Source organism: Notechis scutatus, chromosome 13 (assembly GCF_049901735.1).
Source record: "Notechis scutatus isolate UNSWTSFEM ecotype Mainland chromosome 13, rNotScu1.2, whole genome shotgun sequence".
Taxonomy (NCBI): Eukaryota; Metazoa; Chordata; class Lepidosauria; order Squamata; family Elapidae; genus Notechis; species Notechis scutatus.
This window is the reverse complement of record NC_142021.1, coordinates 392948-413954: the sequence shown is the minus strand read 5'-3', so window position 1 is coordinate 413954 and position 21007 is coordinate 392948. Positions and strand designations below refer to the sequence as shown.

At 60.9% G+C, this 21007-nt stretch overlaps 1 protein-coding gene across 1 annotated transcript in view; it reads left to right on the top strand.

Annotated features, from left to right (window-relative positions):
* Positions 1-20609, top strand: part of MYO18B (myosin XVIIIB) — a 37118-nt gene extending 16509 nt beyond the window's left edge. Inside the window, 23 exon segments of the mRNA XM_087942826.1 lie at positions 101-244; positions 561-650; positions 2136-2255; positions 3021-3129; positions 3784-3908; positions 4238-4392; positions 4727-4850; positions 5050-5244; positions 5327-5437; positions 5535-5639; positions 5805-5960; positions 9150-9263; positions 9342-9458; positions 9867-9950; positions 10247-10304; positions 10307-10383; positions 10473-10658; positions 13665-13798; positions 15283-15324; positions 16055-16228; positions 18622-19666; positions 19668-19866; positions 20391-20609. Of these exon segments, the coding sequence (XP_087798952.1) occupies positions 101-244; positions 561-650; positions 2136-2255; positions 3021-3129; positions 3784-3908; positions 4238-4392; positions 4727-4850; positions 5050-5244; positions 5327-5437; positions 5535-5639; positions 5805-5960; positions 9150-9263; positions 9342-9458; positions 9867-9950; positions 10247-10304; positions 10307-10383; positions 10473-10658; positions 13665-13798; positions 15283-15324; positions 16055-16228; positions 18622-19666; positions 19668-19865 (3663 nt within the window). The 3' untranslated portion in view covers position 19866; positions 20391-20609.
* Positions 20610-21007: the final 398 nt, after the last annotated feature.

Here is a 21007-nt window from a genome sequence, read left to right as displayed (position 1 = left end):
AGGGAACCTGGGGGGCTCCCGTCCCGTCTCTCTCGGGCCTCCGGCTGCCACTGGGGGTGGCCTTAATCCCTGGCCCTGAGGTGTCGTCCCCCCGCTTCAGATCCATTGCCTGGCTGCCCGATGCATCCAGAAGAACCTGGCCGTCTACCGAGCCGTGAAGAGCTGGCCGTGGTGGCAGCTGATGTGTGGCATCCGGCCACTCCTGACCATCAGCCTGGCAGAAAGCCAGCTCCAAGTCAAGGAGGTACCTGGCTTGCCGGGAGAACAAGCGGGTCAAGGCTCCAATCCCGGTTGTCCTTGGATTCGGCAGGATTCAGCTGAGCTAAGCGGGTTCTCCCAAAGGGAGGTTCTGGCACCCCCACCGGGCACCCCCCGCTGCCTTGGCTGCCATCCCCGGCCCAAGGCAGACCCAGCAGCCGATGGGCCGTTGACCCCCTTTGGGGAGGTGCTCCTGCAGCCCCTGCAGGCAGACTGGTCCTGCACGCAAGGTTGCAGGTGGTGAATAAGCCCTGAAGAACCCACTTCCCTTTCCCCTCCCTCCCTCCCTCCCTCCCTCTCAGGAGGAACTTGCAATGCTCCAAAAGAAGTTGGAAAATTCAGAAATTTCCCGCCAGGAGTTTCGGCAGAGCACCGAATTGCTGGAAACCAAGGTAGGCGGTGGCACTGCATTGGCAGACCCAGGAGCTGCTTGGATTGCATGTTCGGAGGTGTCCCTGTGAACAAGGAATGGGTGGGGGGATCCTTGAAGCTTTTTTCTAGCATTGGGGGCGTGTCTGTGGGCAGTTATGGAGATGGTGCCAGCATGGACAAGCTCTGCCCCCACAGGTTGGTTTCAACTGGTGGCAGGGTCTCCGGGCACAAATAGTCCAAGGGGGCTTTCGCTCTCTGAAATACCAGTCTTGCCCCCAAAAAAAATCTTCCTGAGACTGAGCGAAGTCAGCAGCTGCCCATTCAGGCCTCTTGGGGCAGCACTGCAACCCGCGCTTGTGCCACAGAGTGACGGAGGAGGGAGGGTGAACGTGGCACACCTGCACTTGGCCTGGCCCAGTGGGGAAGGCCCAGAACTCTGTCCCGGGTAGGAGGAGGAGCGGAGGGGAAAGAGGGCAGGGCAGATACAATCCGCTTTCATGACTGAGGCAAAACCGAGCGGATCCTCGGTCGCCGTCATGCCTGGGGCAAAGGCAAGGCGTCTTCTTAACGCTCTCGCCCTTGCCTTGCAAACTGCCCTGGTCCCATTCTGAGAGCCCCGCGAGGGTTTCGCACCTGGCCCTCTCCAGAGTCCGTTTCTGAAAGAAGCCTCCAGCCGGCGTGCTCCATGCCCCTCACCCGGTTCCCGCTCCCTCTGCCAGGCCCAGCCGGGGGCTCCGTCCCAGCTTCCCAATGAGAGGCTGGAGTTTTGCCAGATCAGCTTCCCAGCTTTTCCTCCCCGTCTCCCCCCTCTGCCCCCCCCCCCGAACTTGGCAGGCATTTGTTGCACATTCAGCTGTGCAGGGAATTAGACAACCGTTGTTTGGCACATTCCGCCACAGCCTCTTTTCAGCAATTAATTAATTAACACTCTCATTATGCCCCGAGCACCCGGGAGATTATCAAATGGTTTCCAATAAACTCGCAGAGAGGATTTGTGTGAGAGGAGGAAAGCAACAATCCCAGTGTCGCCTCCACCTCTCCCAAAGCCCAGACGGAGCCCAAAGGGGCAGAGGGTCTCCCTGCTGCGCCATCGGAAACCGGCTTTCCCAGAGTCCCAGCGAGCCCCTCGGTCATTGCGGTGCAGCCCCCCTGGAAGCCAGTAGCCAGCATGGGTGGAGTGAGATTATCTCTCTGTCATTGCATCCCTCCTCTCTCTCTTCCTTCCTCTTTCTCTCCCTCCCTCCCTCGTCTCTCTCTCTCATCATCTATATTATCCATCTATCCATCCATCCAATTGCAGAGGTTGAGAAACATCAGTCGGTCGGTTGGTCTACCTTCCTGACTGTCCCAGTCTGCCTTTGCTCTCAGCCCCCCCAGGGAACCCAAGTTCCGGGCAAAACAATGGGCGGTTCTCCTATTTATTTCCTTCCCTTCCCTGGGGTGGGGGTGAGGATGGGGGTCCCTGGAGGAGGCTCCCTCCCACCGCTTGTTTCTGCTCTGTTGAGGTCATAGACCTGACGGCAGAATTGTCGGACGAACGCTTGAAAGGAGACGTCGCCTGTCAGGCGCTGGATGCAGAACGTGCCGAGAGGCTGCGGGCAGCGAAAGAAGCCGGAGAGCTGCAGGTGCATTGGGGGCGTGTTGATGGGTGCAGAGAGGCTACCAGCGGTCCTCATCCCTGGCACCACCAAGGCAAATTGCCTGCCAGCAATCCTCACCGCCTCTCCCTGCAGCCATAACCTCGTCCTGCCACTCTTGGCCCCGGCAGCTACCCTCCTTCCAGCCCACCTGGGGTTCGTCCATTGCGTTTGCGGTCATCCCCCCCCCCTCGTCTACCTGGGAGACCTCAAAGTGGGGCCTGAATGCACCAGGCACGGACACTGCTGGGCTCAGAGAGTTTGGCCATTTAAAGTGGGCGGCCCACACGGAAGCGACCAAAACGGCCGCCAAAGCATCCCCTCGCTCTCCACCTTCATCTTGGAGCAGCTGCTGGAAAGAGCTGAGTCCTTCCTTTGGGGTGGCAGGTCAGGCATGAGGGTCCCTCCACAAATGAGGCCCCGCTCGGTCCCTCCCGGGGGAAGCAGCACCAAGGCCCTGTTTCTGGGTCAGCCTGAGAAGGAGCCGCACGGAGGCTTCTTCCAGAGAGGGAAGAATTGCGCAGGAAGGCCCGTCCGCAGCTGAGAAAGCCCCACGGGAGTGGAGGAAGTGGGCTGGCCCGGTCTGGCTCTCCTTCCTTCCTCCAGGAGGCCGCCTCTGAGCGCCCAGCTCTCCCTTGAAACGGATCTTCCCGCAGGCAGCCATGCTTCCCTGGGAGCTGCAGCCTCTCTCGGGGACTCGGCCTTTCGGGGCTGAAGAGGCGGATTTCTTCCTACACGCCTCTTTCCTTCCAGGCCAAGCAGCTGCAGCTTCAGAAGCGGCTGGAGGAGGCCGAAAAGCAGCTGGGGGAAACGCAGCAGCAGCTCCAGCTCCGAGAGATCGAGGCCAAGAGCTCTGGGAAAGGTGGGAGGCAGCCCCCCCACACACACACAGCATGTCAGCAGGATCTGGGGCGACCCTCCCCTCCCCCCAACACCCGGCTACCTTTGGCCTCTGGGGATTGCAGGGCGCCTGACAGCTCTCCCAAGCGACACCTGTCTCTGCCATCCTTTTGAGGGGCGGAGAGGGGCAGGTGGAGCAGTGGGGGTGCCGGGACCTGTCAGTCTGAGTCAAGCCACGAGGCGCCCCTGACCGCCCCAGAGAAGCCCTGCCCCAGATCTGTCAGGACGCCTTGGGAGCCAGCCGGCTGAGCGCAGCATCCAAGGTTATGGCCAGTGTGAAAGGCGGCCGGCTCCCTCCGAGCAAGACCTGCCTGGGAAGGTTTGGAGACTTCAGCACTGCTGGGCTCTGCGACCCTCTCAGGCTCACGGAATCATGGCTCACGGGGCGCTTCGGATCCATGGGACCCAGAACTCCTGGGGCTCATTTTTAAGGCTGCAGAGGGTCCCTGAGGCCAAAACGTTTGAGACCGGCTGCTCCCTTTCTGGCAGTCTGAATTGCGCAGGAGGGCAGTGCATCCCGGGGGGGGGGGGCTGCCTTTGGGTGGGTGCCAGCAGCCCCCCCAGGGTTGGGCTTGGCAGGCCGGCTGCGCAAATGCGGATCCTCTCACACCGACAGGGCACGAGTGGCAGATGCGCCTGGACTGCGCAGAGACCGAGGCCGCCTTCCTGCGCAAAAGGATCGCCCAGCTGGAGGAGAGGCTGGAGCGGGAGCAGCTGTCCAAAGTGGACATGGAGCAAAAGGCAGGCCACGGAGGGGGCACACGCGCGTGTAAACATGCATGCGGCCTTCCCACCAGTGCCCCGCTGCTGCCTTTGGCCTCCCGGTGCCTCGGCCAGAACTGCTCGTCCCCCAGAAGGGCTAATCCCGGGCAAAGTCCCCGGGGGATTTGGGAGTCACACCGCAGCACCCAAAGGCCTCACCCGTGCCAGGGACGAGGCGGCTGGCGTGGGCAGCCTTAGGGGGCTTCCGAGCAGCCCTGCGGTGGGGGCAGCGGCAGGTGTGTGGCCCCCGTGATGAGCCATGGAGGGGGACGGGCTAGGCGCTTCACGGGGGCCTCCCTGCTTTGCAGCTCAGCCAGGCCCAGCAACTGTACGAGGAGGCCAGGCGCTCAGCCCAGCAACTGAAGCGGAAGTGCCAGCAGCTGACCTGCGAGCTGGAGGACACGCGGGTGCTGATGGAGAACCAGCAGAGCCGCAGCCACGAGCTGGAGAAGAAGCAGAAGAAGTCAGTCTGCCTCCCGCAGGAGCCATCGACGCTCCACGCATCCTCTTTGGGCAGGATGAGGCTGGGGGGCACGTGTTGGGGGTCTTTCCTGGCAGGGTTCTCCTGTGAGCAGAGGGCCCAGGAAGGAGGGGCTTCCCAGGGCGTCCTGCCCCGCTGCTTTCCCAAAACTGGACCGACAGCAGGGAGGTGGATTCCTTCTTCCCTTGGGCCCAAACACGCTGTTTTCGCTCTTGGTGCTGGGACTCTTGTTGGCACTGGGGGGGGGGGAGGCTGAGCTCCACCAGCTCCCAGGCATGCCAGGCCCTCTGCCCCCAAAGTCCCCATTGCCTCGCAGGTTCGACCTGCAGCTGGCCCAGGCGCTGGGAGGGTCGGCCTTTGAGAAGAGCCTCCGTGAGAAAGTGGCGCAGGAGAACTCCGTCCTCCAGTTCCAGCTGGGCCGCCTGCGGCAGAGGCTGGAGGTGAGGCCCAGGGGGGCCCAGGGGAGCCTGGCCGTGCCACCTTTCTGCCGGGCTGAACCCCAATGCCCCAAATGAGTGGGGGGGGGGGCTGCTGGCAAGACCCCTGGACCTCGGCCCAGGCTCCAGAAGAGGCTGGCTCTCCCAGGTCTTCTCCACACACATTCCTGCTTTCCCTCCCCCCCCCCCCGCAACCTGGCAGCAAAAAGAGTTGGAAAACGAGGGCCTGGGCCAGCGGGTCGCAACGCTCAGCTGCCAAGTGGAGGAGCTCAGCAACCCTGCCAGCCTGGACGCCCCAGCCGCCCTGCAGAAGAAGCTGTGGGATCTCGAATGCAGGACCCAGGAGCAGCAGCAGGAGCTGAGCCAGCAGGCCAGGGCTGTGGAGCAGCTGGAGCAGGTGAGGCTCCCTTCTTCCCCTCTGCAGGGGGCACCGGCCCACCATAACCCCTGCTTTCCCTCATCCTGGTTGTCCCCTCCAGCTGCACCTGAGGCTGGAGCTGGAGATCGAGCAGACGAAGCAAATTCACCAGAAGAAGCTGGAAGACAAGGAGGAGGAGCTGGAGGACACCCGCAAGTCTTGCCAGAAGCGGGTAGGGCCTGCCTGGGAGGGGCGAGGGGGGTGCTCTCTGGGTGTGTCCCCTCCCAGCCTGAGAGGCCCCCTCATGTCTCCCTTTGGCTTGGCTGCAGCTTCGCCAGCTGGAGATGCAGTGCGAACAGGAGTGTGACGAGAAGCAGAGCCTCCTGCGCGAGAAGCGGGATTTGGAGGGCCTGGTTGCCACCCTCTGTGAGCAGGTGAGCGAAGGGCAGCCACCCAGCGGGCCCGGGGGGCACCTCCGGCACCGGGGTTCTCCCGCTGGACTCGCCCCTGACAGCGGCGCCCAGAGGCTGCACACTCTGCAGGCCCAAATACAAGGGCCTCCCCACTTCCTTCCTTCCTTCCTTCCTTCCTTCCTTCAGATCGGCCACCGGGACTTCGACGTGGAGAAGCGACTCCGCCGTGACCTGAAAAGGACCCACGCCTTGCTGGCAGATGTCCAGCTGCTGCTGGAGACCTCTGGGGCAGACCCGGGTCCACCAGGGAGCCAGGAGGAGTGGGCCCAGCTTCGCAGGCAGGTGAGGAGTGGAGCCTCTTGGCCTCCACACCAAGGTTGTGAATCGATCCTAAGCTTGAAGGAAAAGCTCCACACTTGGCAAGCTTCTCCCAGCCCTGGAGATCCCAGCCCTTCTTCGATGACCCTTGAACCCTGAGCTGCTTCCTGCCCGGCCTCTCCTTTCCAAGGAGTGCAGAGAGGCCGCTTTCTCCGGAAGGGCGTGGAGTGTAATTAAGGCCCTTCGTTGATTAACGGAGGGCGTTAGCTGGTTGTAATTACCAAGCCTTGCCCTTGGCATCTGTTATTGGGAGGGGGCTGGGGGCTCGGGGACCCTCTGAATAGCGGTGTAGTTGCTGGGGAAAGGAGGAGAATTTGGCTCATAAAAGGCACCTCCAAAGTTGGCTGTGGGGGTGTTGGAGCGCCTGGCAAGCTTCCCCAGCAACGGAGGGGGCCCGACGGGGCTGTTTGGGGGTGGAGAGCCCCTCGGCTGGCTTTGGATACAGCGGCAGAGCTGACGGGCCCCGGGGCAGGCGGCTGGCTGGGAGGGAAGCCGGAAAGGAGGCAGACAGTCTTGGAGACTCATCTGATCCCCGAAAGTGGGGTGGGTGGGTGGGCTGCATGGCTGGGGCCTCCCCAGGAAGAGTAATTCTAATTTAGCTGCACAAGCATTCTGGAGACATTCAATAAATAATCCCCTCGCTTGTTTCCATCGAAAACACACCATTCCGAAGATGCAAGCAATTACGTTGGTAATTGGGATAATAATTCTGTGTAAACAGCATCTGCGAACTGCAGATGTTTCTACCTGGTTTGGCAGAAGCGGGAGGGGAGTTGCAGGTCCCTTCAGGGGCTACTTGCCCTGCTGCCCTTCAGGCTCTAGATAGAGGCCTCCCTTGGCACAGGGGAGCCTCCCCGGGGGTCTTGCAGATAATAGCCAAGGTGTGTAGGTGATGAGGGAGATTGGACGATCCCTTCGCCTGCCCTCTGCCTGCTGCAGCGCCTCCCTCCCTCCCTTCGGTTTGGGTATGCGGTTGAGAGGGGAGAGAGGGAGCAACCTGCCCCACCCTCAGGTATATTTCCAATCTGGTCCGGCTCTCACAGAGAATTGGGCCTTTTGGGAGAGACCCTGAACTTAAGGGCTCTTGCTTTAATTCCCCACTGTTTTTCCAAACGGCTCCAGTGATTCACTGCGCTGTAATGCCTGTATCTTCTCAATAGGGGTCACTGCAATGCAGTGTGCATAGCTACACATGGGAGGGCCGGGAGGGCAGCAGCCAATGGAGTCCTTGGGCTGTGAGTTTGTCTCCTGCCTGTTATCTGTCCCCCCAGAGGGACCATCTCATTGGGGGAAACCTCTTTCTGCTAGGTGCCTTTAAATGCCTGGGGATTGGGGTAGACTGCTCCTGGATGTGGAAGACCCACTTATCCAGAAGGGGGCAGGTGAAAGGCCCCCCAGAGGTCTGGCTGTTGCTGTCCAGTCTCAAGGCTCCCTCTAGACAGGCGATGCAATTGGGGGAGGGAGGCGCAGGGAGCCCTCTGGGCAGCAGCCCCTCTTTTGCTGGGCCTGCAATCCATGTGGATTTCAGCCCCCCCCGTCTCCCCCCCCCCAACTGGTTTCTCCTTTCCACCATCCCTGGGAGGTTTAAGCAGCAGGGAAAGGTGGAGGGTGGCGGCTGGGGGGGGGGTGCTGAAGGAAAAACTCCCCTCTGCTGCCACCCTTCCCTTTCCCAGAGCCTTTGGGGAGGGGAGCCTGGTCAACGTGCAGCAGAGGATTGAACAGATGGCAGCGCTGCCAACTTAACACGTTTGATCTGTTCATACATTATGTATCCTTTTGGATGGGAATTTCAGTTTGCTTGCTCCCAAGTGGGAAAAATTTATTATGCAGATTTAAAAGAGGTGGGGAGAGAGAGAGAGAGAGAGAGAAAGGAGGAAGCAGAACAGACAAATGAAGGGCCGGGAGGGGAGGGGGAGGCAAGTGGGGGGAGAGGGGGAGACTAAAGCTTTCAGGACAGGCAACCAGACATTCAGAGCTCTGGGGTTCACGATCTGAATGACGGGGGCAGAAGGAGAGCGCTCTGCCTGGCCCCAAATCCGTTTCCCTTCCCAAATGGGGACAAGCAAGACTGCAGAAACATTCGACCGAACTCAGGGGGCTGGTGGGACGTGGCCACGGCCACCCAGCCACGCCAGCGCTTGGACGAAAAGGAGGGTGGAGCCCCTGGAGATGGGGAGGGGGGCAGCTGGCTCAGCCCGTAAGCGTTAGGGGCTCCTTCTGCCCTTAGAGCCTGTGGGGGCCGAGTCCTCTTTCCACCCTGCCCCATTTTCCCTGCAGGGAGAGATCTCGGCTGTGGGACGCTGGGGCAGCCGGACTGCAAGGCAGCTCCCAGGGCTCCCTGCAAAATCCTCTGACCCGGGAGCGGATCCCGCAGCCGGAGGCTCCTGCCCGAGCCCCTCCCCTGCAAAGTGTCCTGCTGCTCCTCCGGTTGTTCAGGCTGGGCTGTAGGCTGTGGCCCCTGGGTGGGAGAGGCTTTACGGTCTTTCGGCACGAGGCTGGTTTAGGGCAGAAATTGGCCACCGAAACGGCCAGACGCTCCTCCACTGCAGAGCCGGCCTTTCCAGGATCCTCCGCAAACAGGCAAAGGCCCCATAAGACCCGGGGTGGGGAGGGGGGATTGACTGGAGCGGCCGAGTCCAGGCTGGCCCAGGGATGGGCCTGAGCAAAGGCCCGGCTTAGTGGGCACCTTGGGCAGGTGCTGGCAAACACCAGGAGTGAAGAAGACGAAGAAACCAGCCCGACCTGGGTGGGGCTGCCCCAGAGTGGAAGAGCCTTTTGGCCTCCCGGGTTTGTACCGGGTGGTTGCAGTCGATGCTGCTCAAGAAACAGCCGCTTATAAATTCTGCCTTGCAAATTGCTTTAATCTCTGCAAATTGGAGGAGATTCTCCTCATTGGCTAATTAATGAGCCTGGCTCTTCAGCTCAGCTGCTAGGGAAGAAGTGTGGCCCCCTTCCTCCTCCTCCTCCCAGGTGCTCCCACCCAGGCAGGGAGGAGGAGGAGGAGGAAGCCCCCCGGTTCCCTTGCATCAGGGGCTAAACCGGACTTAGCTCCTGGAGAGCCAAGAGGGACACCAGCAGCAGTGGGGGAGGGGGGTGTTTAAAGGCCGGCCTGGCAGCGGCATCCACAGGTGTCCCTTTGTCCCTCTCTGCCAGTGCGAAGAGAGCACAGCCAGATGTGCCGAAGCCCAGGAGTCTCAGAAGATGCTGTCCCTCGAGGTGGAGAATTTGCACTCAGAGCTGGAGACGGCCACCAGGAACAAACACTTGGTACTGGACTGGATATTTGACCCAGACGCCTCCCCCCCCCCTGAAGCCCCCCTAGAGGCCTTGCTGTGTTTCGTGCAGGTGGACGAGCAGCTGTACCAGCTGCAGCACGAGAAGGCCGACCTGCTCAAGCGCTTCGAGGAGGACCAGGAGGACCTGAATGAGCTGATGGCGAAGCACAAGGCTCTGATCGCACAGGTGAGGGGGTGGGCCGAGGACCCCTCCCTCCCGGGCACAGACTCCCCATCTCTAGGCCGCCCACCGGGACCCCTCCTCCCTCCCTCCCTCCCTCCCACTTTTCTGGGAGTCTGCTCGACACAACGGGAAGCTCTGCATTTCCAAGGCCCTCCCCTCCCCTAAAGCCCCCGGGAGCAACCCCCTGCTCAGGTAGAAGGCGGAGCTGACGGGAACATCTGGGGGGTCAGGATGTGTCGCTGGCCAACTTTCTGGTCACGGGTGACTGTGGCAACCGTGCTCTGAGGCGGGCTTGGACAGATTGCCCCCCTTGCCGAGGCTCAGCCAGCACGCCCTCCCTACCTGCCGTGGGCTGCCCCCGCCCCCCACCCCGTGGCCGGTCAGAGGTCTTGGCTTCTCTCCCTCCCTCAGTCAGCCACAGACATCGCCCAGATCCGAGAATTGCAGGGGCAGCTGGAAGAGCTGAAGAAGGAGAAGCAGGTCCTGCAGGAGAGAGTAAGGGCTGGAGCTGCATGCCGGTTGAGCTAGGGGCCTGGGCAGGGCCTGGGGGGGCGGGGGGCTGGCCGGGAGGTCAGCGGGTGGAGCAAAGGCCTTTCTGGAGCTGAGGGGGAGGCTCTCTGGGAGGAGTGCAGGGCTGCTAGGATGAGCTGGAGGTGGCGCAGAGTTTGGGGTTGCTCCCCTCTCAGTCTTCATGCTGCTTTGCTGCAAAGCCGCCCCATTCCCCCCACCAGAGAACCGTGCTGGGGGGACGCCTGGGCTGAGGTCCGCCTTCCCTTCCGCTCTGCCAACAGCTGCAGGTGGCCCAGGCCAGGCTTGCCCACCTGGAGCAGGCGACGGTGGAGCGCTCGATTTCAGTCGCCAGGAAGCCCTGATCTGCGACCTGGAGAGCAAGATGGAGTTCCAGAGCGTCCAGATCAAGCGGTTCGAGGTGCGGCGCTGGTCGTACTGGGGGGGAGGGAGGGGCTTCCTGGAGGGGGCTTGCTCAGCTCCCCTGAGGCCTCCGGCTGCTCCCCGCAGGTGCTGGTGCTCCGTCTGCGGGACAGCGTGGTCAGGATGGGGGAGGAGCTGGAGAAGGCCAAGGAGAGCGAGGCGCGCGAGAGGGAGAACGTCCACTACTACCGGCTGCGGCTGGAGGAGATGAAGGCGGACAGGAGCGAGTTGGCCCAGAGGGAGCTGGAGGCCAGTCGCAGGCGGGTGGATCTGGTAAGAGAGGCCTGGCCTTGGCCAGCAGCAACCCCGGGGCTCCTTCGGCCTCTTCAGCACCCAAAGGTCCAGGGGAGGGAAAAGACGGCTTCAAAATCACCTCTGTTTACAAGAGGCTGCCTTGCACCACCCATCCTGGGAGAGTTTATGGCCCGGAGGAGGACTTGCAATAGTTGGGGCCTTTATTGACTTGGGAAGCCGAGGTCCCTTTGTGCCCGTTTCTTTGGGGCTGAGGGCGCTGGGGGCCACGGCCTGCCTTGCAAGGCCCCTGCGGGGGAGCTGGAAGGGCCGTCCTGCCCCGCTTCTTTGGGCCCAGCGCCAAGAGGGGCAGCTGCAGAGCCCCCGGTCTCTCGGGGGCCTCTTCTACCCAGCGCAAGAACGCCATAGTAGCTACTCAGAGTGTAGCTGGCAGAGGACTTCCCAGGGGTGTGTGGAGGAAATGTAGGGGGCAGGATTGTGTCTTTATTCCTGGGTAGCTCCAGGAAGGTGGCACCTTGAGCTCTCGAGTCCCGCTAATCCTTATGTGACAGTGTGTGAAACGCTGCCCACCTCCCCCCCCTGGTCTGGGCACCGATTAAAGGAGCCAAGGATGCCTTCGGCAAACCAAGCCCGTGGTGGAGGAGCTGCAAGAGAAGGGGCCGATGCGGAAGGGCCTGCCAAGAGAAATTCTCTGGGGGAGAGAAAGCAGAGAGTCTGAGCAAGACATGAGCAACCTCCTCCTCCTCCTTCACCGCCCTTCTTCTCAGCTCGCAGGCCTTCATCGTCGCTTAGTTTTGGCTTCATGGCTGGAAAGTGGGAGGGTTGATGAGCAGCAGTGCCTGAGCTCCTTGGAAGTGCTCCATCCCTGCCCCTCCTTCGGAGGGCCAGCGGTGAGGTTGGGGGAGATCAGGAGGGCTGGGGGAGCCTCTTTGTTTCTGCCATAGACCGCAAGGGATGCAAGACAGCTGGGGAAATGGCAGCTGCCCCTCCGCGGTCTTGTGGGAGGAGAACGGGGGGGGCTCTTTCTCAGCCCCAAAGATTGGCTTGCGCCAGTTGCAGCCGTGGGCTTTGCTCTGAGGATTAGCCACGATTAGCCCTCCCCACCTCGCCTGAGCCTCTCTCATTTCACCCGCCGAAAAAGGTGGAGAGCGAGCGAGTGAAATCCCAGGACGTTCAGTGGCCGAAGTAAAACGACTTCGACTTCGGACCGTTCAGATGCGTAGGAAGGGAGGCGGTGGGGACACCCGGATGCTGAGGACCCGGCAAGGGTCATGCTTGGAAGGAAGTCGGACCGCAGCTCCCTTGCTGGTTTGTGCCTCCTCCCGGGTGGCTCCAGCTGGTGGGCAAAGGTTTTGGTCAGCCAGGTCGGGTGGGCTAGAGCCAATTCCCCCAGGGCTAAAGAGAGGATCTGAATGGCGGCTCCTGTTGGCAGCCACTAGCCGGGATGGAGCAGGCAGGCCTCAACTTTGCTGCGGCAGTGAAGGATCTTTCCTGCAGGGAGGAGGGTTAACCGGTTGTCTGCAAACCGTGCTGTGAAGCGGTGCCAAGGGAGGAAGGCTGGGAAACGGGCCCTCAGAATGGAGGAGCGTTTCAGCCAAAGGCCCCGCAGAGACAGGCGGCTGGGGAAAGCGGGGTGCCTTTCCTTTTCTGTGCTGTGTTCCGGTTGTTTCTACGGGGAGTCTGGCTGGGGAAGGAGTCCAGTTTGACAGTTACTGTGGCTGCTCTCCTCCTCCTCCTCCTCCTTCCCAGCTTCCCCCTTGGACGGCTGAGGTTCGGTCTGGAGAAAGGATGGGTTTTTTTAAAAAAGCATTTGAATTGTAGGTGGGATTGTGGAAGTGATTTTAGGTAAGACTCAGATCCAGCCTTGCTATTGAGGGTCGGAAGCTGCCATGAAAACTCCTCCTTCCCCAGAGACAACGGCAGTGAAACCGTCGGTCCCTCTAGGTGAAAACAGCGACGCCGTCGTGTTTCTCTCTTGCTCCTTTGGGCGGGGAGGGTGTTTGGCCTCCCCCTTGTATAACTGGCCCTCCCTCGTCGCCTTTGGAAGATGGCAGAAAGTGGACTGTAAGATCCGTCTGGGAATCACGGGGTATTTTTTAAAAATGAACGGCAATATTATGTGCATTTATCTTAAAAGAACAAAACATAGCAAGGAGTTCGAGAGGGGGCGGGGTTCCCCCTCCACTTGCCCCTTGGAAGTCTGAAATTAGGGTTGCCCTTCAGCCCGGCCTACCTCTCAAGATTGTGGGAGGACGCAGCACGTGGGGGGAGGGGAGGGCTCACCTGCCACCCTCGGAAATCCAAAGGGAGATTTTGAGCAGTTCGAGATTCCAAGGAATACTTAAAATAGCAAAGGGCAGAAAGAGAGAGAGAGAGAGAGAAATATATCTTTAGAAATGTGCAATTGTGCCAGCCCCCTCGCCCCGTCTCCCTGTCATCGCACGCACGTATCTCGGTGTGGTGGCATTAAAATATCTCTCGTCTGCACAGTGACCGCCTCCACATGCCGAGTTTCCAAACCCCCCACAGCAAATGGGAGCCGCCTCTTTCCGATTCCAAGCCCCGAAGGAGCCACAGCCAGCAACACAAAGCCAGCCCTGGGCCTTCCCTTGGTGACCATTTCCATCTACCTTGGGAGCCTTTGGAGCCTCCAATAAGACCCTGCGCCAAGGGCAGAGATGGCATGGCCATGGCTGGCACGGGAGGAGGCAGGGCAGCTGTTGGCGGATGGACATTTCCAGATGCCAGGGAGAAGCCCTGAGATTTGAGTTCCCTCAACCGGATTGGCGCTGCGGCTTCAGGGCAGAGCAGACCCCCCAAGGGGCTTGTGCAAAGCAGCCATGGTCAGCTTTGGGTTAAACTGGGAAAATGGGTTAAAGCGATAACCGAGTTAAGGCCCCAGTAGTGTGACTGCGTTGTCTTCCCACCTGCATCCCTGAAAGAGCTTTGGAGGCCCCGCAGGTTTCTCTCCGGAGGAACGCCGCCCCCGGTCCTGCCTCCCCCTGAATCCCCCTCCCGTTTCCCCAGGAGAAGCAAGTGGACGAGCTCTTGGCGGTCAGGCAGACTTTGCAGGCAGACCTGGAGACCTCGATCCGGCGTATTGCAGGCTTGCAGGTGGCTCTGGAAGAGGTGCAGTCGAGCGATGAGAGCGAGACGGAGAGGTGAGTGCGCCAGAGCCCAGCCCTGCAGTCGCCTGGGCAGCTTCTGCCTGCTTCCAACCGGGCCCGGCCTTTGCCCAGCTGGCCACTTTCAGCCAGAAAAGCTGGGAAGGCCACCCAGGCCCCGGCTGAACCGCGAGAGTTGGATCACCATGGACGGTGCCCGGAAGGAGATTTCCTGACCGCTGCAAGAACCCCAACTGTTAGTGGGGTGCAGCGGCAGTTCTCCCCACCACCTGCTTTGGGAGAAGGATGGATAACTGACTCCAGGATCTAGACCAGCCGGGGGGGCCTTTGTCCTGGACAGGGGTCTCTGCCCTGGGCCCCAGATCTTGCTTGGCCTGCCCTGATTGCGTTCCTTCGAGGACTCTGCTTAATGCCAAGCTCCATTCCAGCCTCCTTTTGCTTGAGGTCCAGCCACTTTCGTGGGGGCTGGGAAAGTGAGCCCAAACACGGGGGGGCTCGGTTCCCCTCGCAGAGCCAGGCTGCCTCCCTCCTCGACTGCCCCCCGTTCTCCAGCTCAGCTCCGGCTTTGTATATTGAACAGGAAAGGGAATTGATCCCAGGAGCCAAACCCACAAAGGGAACCTTTTCAACAGCAGACCGCCTAGAATGACGTGTGTGTGTGTGTGTGTGTGTGTGTGTGTGTCTGTGTGTCTGTGTGTGTGTAAAGACTGGGGCGATTGTGATCTGGGCCTTGCTGAGCTGCTGAGTGTGACTGAAATGGCAGCCAGGGAAAAAGGAAGAGGGGGGGCAGGCCTGCTTCCATCAGGGCAGCTAAAGGAAAGTCCAGCAACAAGACAAGGGTGGGAGGGTGGGGGGAAAGGGAGGATGGCAAATAATACCGGGGTGGGGGGGCTCACAGCCGTAGGGACTGCTGCCCCTTGCATGTTTGCGGGGTGGCCATTCAGACCCAGATGCTTCCTCTGATGGACCAGAACGGAAAACCTTCTGGTAATTTCCTGGATCTTCCCGGGGTGGCCAGGCGGCAATGGCGGAGGAGGAGGAGGAGGAGGAGGCGTTCCCTCCCCGTTGAGCACAGCTCCTTCCTCCGCCTTGACGTCACTTCGGCTCGCAGAATGATTTTCCTTGGTGGTAGCAATGATTAAGCCTGTTAATAGAGCATTAGCAACCCTGCAGGACGGCTCATTTCCCCCCACTTCACTCTCAAGTTTTGAGGAGGAAAAGAGAGAAACCCGGGTCAGTTTATCTAATATTAATAATGCCAACATCCAGTTGTTTATACATTTTGTACAGAAAAAAACCAACCGCATCTGAATTTTCAAACGAAAGGGATGCTCAGAGGATTAAAAGGGGGAAAAAACCCCAAAAACTAAGTGCCATTTTTGACTCCCACCCCCCACCCCCGTCCTGGGGGGCTGGCCTCAGTTTCCCTGCGTGAATGTGGGTGAGTGCGTGGATTTCAAGGGTCCCCAGGAGAGGGGAGGGGCCACTGGGACCCAGGACTGGTTTCTCTTTCCTCGCAGCGTCCAGACGGCCCAGGATTCCCTCGCTACCCGGCAGGAGACGTAAGTCGAGCCAAAGGGGGTCCTGGCTGGGGCTGACGGGGGTGGGGGTGGGCTGCAGGGTAAAGCCCATTGATTGGCACCTGTGAAAAACGGTCTTGCTGAGTAGAAGCCAATAGAAAGGAAGGGCGGATTAGATCTTCGTAGATTTTGGATTTATTCCATTTTGCAGAATTCACCACTTTCCAGACTCTGCCTCCTGAAAGTGGGTGGAGTTTCTCCGGGCAGTTCAGGGCAGCGATGGCAGAGCCGGCTGGCCAAAAGATGCGTTGGCTTCTGCCAAGCTGTACACTGGGGGGGGGGTGCCCGTCACTGGCCAGGGTGCCTGTGGGTGAGGGAGGGTCTGCCCTGAGCTTGCCCTGTTTCCCGTTCAGGGCGATGCCACTGGGGGAGAGGCTTTAACAGCTTTCAGACGGGTGGACTTCAACTCCCAGAATTCCCCAGCTAGCATGAAGGTGGTGCTTTCAAGGGACAGATCGCCTGCTGCCTGGGGAATTCTGGGAGATGAAGTTCACACCGCTGAAAGTGGCTGAAGTTGAGAAGCAGCCGTGCGGATGTCCAGATGTTTGCAAGTCTTTTGCCAGGCCCACATCTTGGACTCAGCAACTTAAATCCTAATCCCAATAATTCATTACATGGTGTGGAGGCGAGGGCCACAGGAGGAGGCCGAAGCTGCAGCTCTCCCTCCCTCTCCTCCTCCTTCTCCTCCTCCTCCTCCTCCTCCTCCCTGCAGGGAGAGTCAGATGAGTCTGGCTTCGACTTCGTCACTGAGCTTACATCTGGAGTCTGAAGGAAGCGTCCGGTCATGGGTGGAGACGGGGTCAGGCTGGACGTCCCCATCAGCTCCCAGTCTGGCTGGAAGCAGCTCTCAGCTGTCGCTGGATGGCCGGAGCCTGCCGAGCCTGAGGTGAGAGGGCTTCCAAGGGGGCAGGAGGGCCTCGTGGCCCCGTGGGCAAAGGCAGCCTCCCCTGAGGCTGGGTCCCACTCTGGCCTACCGCGTCCCTGCCAAGAGGTGGGGCCTCTGCAGCCCCTGGGCAGGGGGTCCCCTCTGGAAGGAAAGCCCCCCTCCTCAGCCCACAGCCAAGCCCCTGGAGGAAGACCTGGTGGCAGCTGGCACAGGGGTGCCCTGGACCTTCTGGTGCCACTGGAGGGCTGGAGCCGTGTGTTGTCATCCCAGGCAGGGCCGGCGTTTCTCGCCAGCACAAACCGTCATGGCTGCTGCCGCTGCTGCCCGGCCTTTCCGATGCTCCGTCCCTCTGTGCAATTACCGCTTCTCTCCTTTTGTCTCTGGACATGCTCTGTGCTTCAATTCCAGTACAGATATTATTGCATAAATTATTTCAACTAGCATAAGCATAATAATCATCCTAATTGCTGTGTAATCTTCACTAATTACTGTTGTATGTCATTTGTTTTGGTGCAGATTGCACACTGCAAAAATCCCGTTTGGCTCAGGGATGCTTTCCGATTCTCCCATGAGGAGCTCCCTTCAAAAAACCTGGGGGTGAAAAGAGAGGAAGGGAAGCTGTAGGGAGTTTTCTGGCCCCTCTTGCTCCTCCGCTCATTAGACTGGAAGGCACGGACGAGAAAGGCGTTTTCTGCCCCCAAAGCATGGGGCTGCGTCTCCCTGGCCGAGAGGGCCAAACACTGACCGGCTTGGCTGCGAAGGGTCCCCTTCCCCTTTCCCCAGGGCTGGCTCCTTGGAGGTACCTGTGAGGTGGGCAGGGGTCTTGCTCGGCCAGCAAGCCCTTCGGATTTAGAGGGGGCCCAACCTTCCCTCCGCCTCTTGCTTCTTGTCTCAAGAGGTTTCCTGTCCCTCCGGCTTCCCAGTTGCTGGGGGTCTCCCTCGGGGTGGTTGCAGGGGCAGGTCCAGGCCCACCCGCCCACCCGCCCTTCGGTGGGCAAGCGAGGTGAGGCTGGCCTGTGAGCCAGGCAGGAGCAGCATCACTCGGCTGGGCAGCACGGAGCTCTGTCTTGGGGGGCCTGGGTGCATTTGGGAACCCCCTGCTGCCTATTGGGGTTCTCTGGCCGAGGGGCTCTGGTGGGAGGAGAGCCTGGGCCTCCCAGAGGACCCGTTTCTAAGGCAATAGAGGGGCAGGACGGTTTCCTGCCTGGGCCTCCCTGCCTTTGCCAAGCAGCGCGAAGGCTGCCTGGTCCTGGCACGAGGCCCCCCTGCGAGGCCTGGCACCTGAGCCCATCCAGGGCCTGTCCCATGTGGGCCCTCTGATGCTCTCTCTTCCGCCCAACCCGGCCCCCCAAGGCAGCCCCGGCGCTGTGGGAGAGGGAGGAGAGGGTGCCAAGCGGGGGTGGGGGGGCGATGCTAAACAGGTAGGTGGAGGGGAGAAGCAGAGCCAGGCTGGGCCAGGAAAGCCAGGGGCTCAAGGCCCCAGTGAGCAGTTGGGGGAGGCGGCAGCAGGAGGCCCCACCTGCCCCACCTGCGTGGCCAATTTCAAAGCCCGGATCCCCTGAAAGGCCCCCAGGTGCTTCCTCTGCCCTGAGCCTGACTGGGGGGGCTGGCGGTGTTCATTTGCCAGGAGCCCATCAGGGATCCTCTTTTCACGCCATTCCAGCTCCTTGGGGGTGGGGGGCAAAGGGGCCTGGAGGGCTGCGAGTGGCCGGATTCCTCTTTCCGCTGGGGTCTGAGGTCACTGGGGGTGGGGCTCCTGTGCCGGCTGCTTTGCCCAGGGCCGCCCTCCCAACCTCTGTAGCCTTCTTGGGAGAGGCGGGTGGGTGGGTGGACAGGTGGAGGGTCGTCTCCAGAGGCCCCTCAGGGTAGATTTCATTTCAGGTCAACCTCGCTGGGGTCTTGACTCTGCAGATTACAGGCTGTGTAACGTTGCTGTGGCAACGGCATCCATTCTCTTTAGCCAGAAGGGTTTATGACTGCCAAGCTGAATGTTGTTCAAAGGTGTCTTTCTCAAAACAGAGCAGAAATTAGGGAAAAGAAAGGAACCCTTTTGTCAGCGGGGCCTTTCTCACTTCCTTCCTCCATTGGAGAGACTGTGATCATTCTGGCTCTCAGGGGGGAAGGAGCTCTCCCCCAGTACGGGGCAAAGGAGAAGGAATAGCCCCACTCCCTGGCAAACCCGGTTTGGGATCCCCACCCTCCAGGCCCTTGCAAGGGGGACGGCGATCCCCGTCCGGCCACTTTTCTCTCTCTGGCTGGCAAAAGCTCTCGAGAGGAAGCAGCTCCGCCCATCTCAAGGTCAAGTGGAACGGTGGACGTCCCTCTTGTGGAACCCGGGTGGCTGTGGGGTGAAGCCGTGGCTCAGAGTTTCTCCTTGCACTTTTCCCTCGCAGGGCGAACACAGACCAGGGGACAAGCTGGCAGCCGATGTCGTGGCCGAGTGCGGAAAGGAAGGACTACGGAGGAGGGCCGGAAGGCCCTTCCGCTGGATCTCTGAGGCGGGACTACGGGAGGCCCAAAGAGGGACCCGGCAGCCCCCCCAAGTCAGAGGGCCGGAGGCCCATGTCCTCTTCTGCCGCAGCCGAGGAGGAGAACGTCCCTTCGTCTCCCTCCGCCAGCAGGGACCTCTCTCCTTTGGCCGAGGAGAAGACGTGGCCCTCGTCTTCTGCGCTCTCCAAGTACGTGGAGGAGCTGCGGAGGAAGCGGCTGACAGACAAGGAGCCTCTGGAGGAGGCCGCCTCCTCCTCCTCCTCCTCCTCCTCCTCCTCCTCCTTGCCCATCTACCAAACGGCCGGGGCTCCCGTCCTAAGGAGATGCAGGACCCTGAAGGACCACGAAGACTTTCCCATCCTCCTGGGTGGCCTTGGGGCAGAGCCCGGAGTTGACCTGCTTCGCTCCTCCAGTTTGAGGAGCCTCTCATCGGATTGTGGGGTGCGGCCATCCCTCTCCCCGGTCCTGAAAGGGGCCTCCAGGTTTGGCTCCTATGACTCCCTGGTGCAGAACCCAGCCGACCCCGGCGCCAAAGTGGCCTCTCCAATCCTGGGCGGAGACGTGCTGGGCCCATCGCAGCCAGGGCCGTGGAGGAGCTGCCTGGAGCCCCCCTTGGATTTCGGGAAGGAGCCTCTGGCGCTCCAAAGCAAGAGGCTGGCGGAGATCCCGAGCGAAGGGAAGGAGCCCTTTTCTTGGAAAATACCAACACTAAGTTATGAGCGGAAAACCAACACCGACTTGGAGGACTTCCTGCCGGCCATCCGGAAGGCTCAGTCCACCAGCAGCCTGTCCAGAGGCCCCAAGGAGAGGAAGGACGGGCAGCGGCCCCTCAGTGTCCATTTTGAAGACCAGGCCGCCCCGCCTCAGCGCACTTTCTTGTCTGAGATGAAGACCGTTTTGTCCCCACAGCCGAAAGCGAAGGAGGAGCCCGGCCACCTCTCCGACTCCTGACTCCTCTTCCGGCTCCGTGGGCTCCTCCAAGAGCGCCGACAGCGTCAAGTGCCGGCCCCAGGTCCCACGGCAGGAAGGGGAAGGGTGTGTGGGCAGAGGGAGCTCGGAAGGGCCGAAGGTCCACCCACGGTCCGAGGCGGAAGGGAGAGAAGACGACGTGACCAGCATCATGATGAAGTACCTGGGAAAAGAGTGAGGTAATCCGTCCCTCCTGCCTAGAGCCGTGAATCTGTGGGGGGACCTGCCCCCCCAGAAGTTGTGGGTGCTCCAGCCCTGGAAGCTGCTCAGAAGAAGAGGCTGGGCCACCCCTTGTCTGGAATGGTGCAGGGTTTCCTGCCTGAGCCGTGGGTTGGACTAGAAGACCTCCCAGGTCCCTTCCAACTCCTGTTATTCTACCTTCTATTCCTCCTCCTCCTCGCTACCTTTATTTTGGCCGCCTCTTTGTCCAGCTGGGGCCTTTTGCAGGTTGCTCTGCTCTGCTCCGCTGGCCAGGGAGCTCGTTGAGAGCCAGTTAAGAAGCCGGCTGGGAACCGCTCAGCCTCGGCAAACGTCCTCTTGCTTTACCTGCACGTTTTAGCTGGACTGGGGACCCCCCCCCCCGGCCAGGTGCTCTTCCGAAGCCAGGCAGGGCTTGAGGGTCTGGGGAGGAGGGGTCTTTGAGTGGGGGACAGCAGACCCAGATTTCCTTCAGCTGCCCTCTCTCCTCCTCTTCCTCCTCCAGGGCTCCAGCAGCAGCATGGAAAACAGATCTGCAAGCAGGTTTTCTTCTGTGGACAATGGCTCTTCCCCCACCGGAGCTGCGGGAGCCCTAACGCACAACCGCTTGGGGTGGGGGGTGGGGGTGGGTGTCTTGGTGTGAAAGAGACAGGTGTGCAGCCGTCAGGAGCCCGGGGGAGAGCTCTCTTGGACTGACGCCAAATAAAGGACTTTGGTTCTTGGAGACGGGCCTCGCTTGGTTTCTTTTGAGAGTTGGGTCAGGCGTCCTTAGGACTATTGGGGGTGGGGTTCTGCTGGGGCTCCGGGAGGACAAGAGGGGTGCCTGCAGTGGGCGGGATGGATGTGGGAGGGAGGGAGGGACAGAGAAGGAGGAGGAAGCCCTCCGGACCCCTCCCTTTTCCCTTCCCACCCACGCTGGGGCTCCTTCATCTCAACCTGGGGGTGGATCCTTGCTCTGCTCCCCGTCGCTGCGGAGGAGGAGCAGTTCCTGTGCAAAAATGCCCCTCCAGCACAGCGAAGGGCATCTCCCTGGGTGGGAAGCTGCTGGCCTGAGCCCGGAAAGGATCACTGGTCAGTCCTGGGGGGGAGGCCTTCCCTGGGAGCGGGAGACCGAGCACTGGG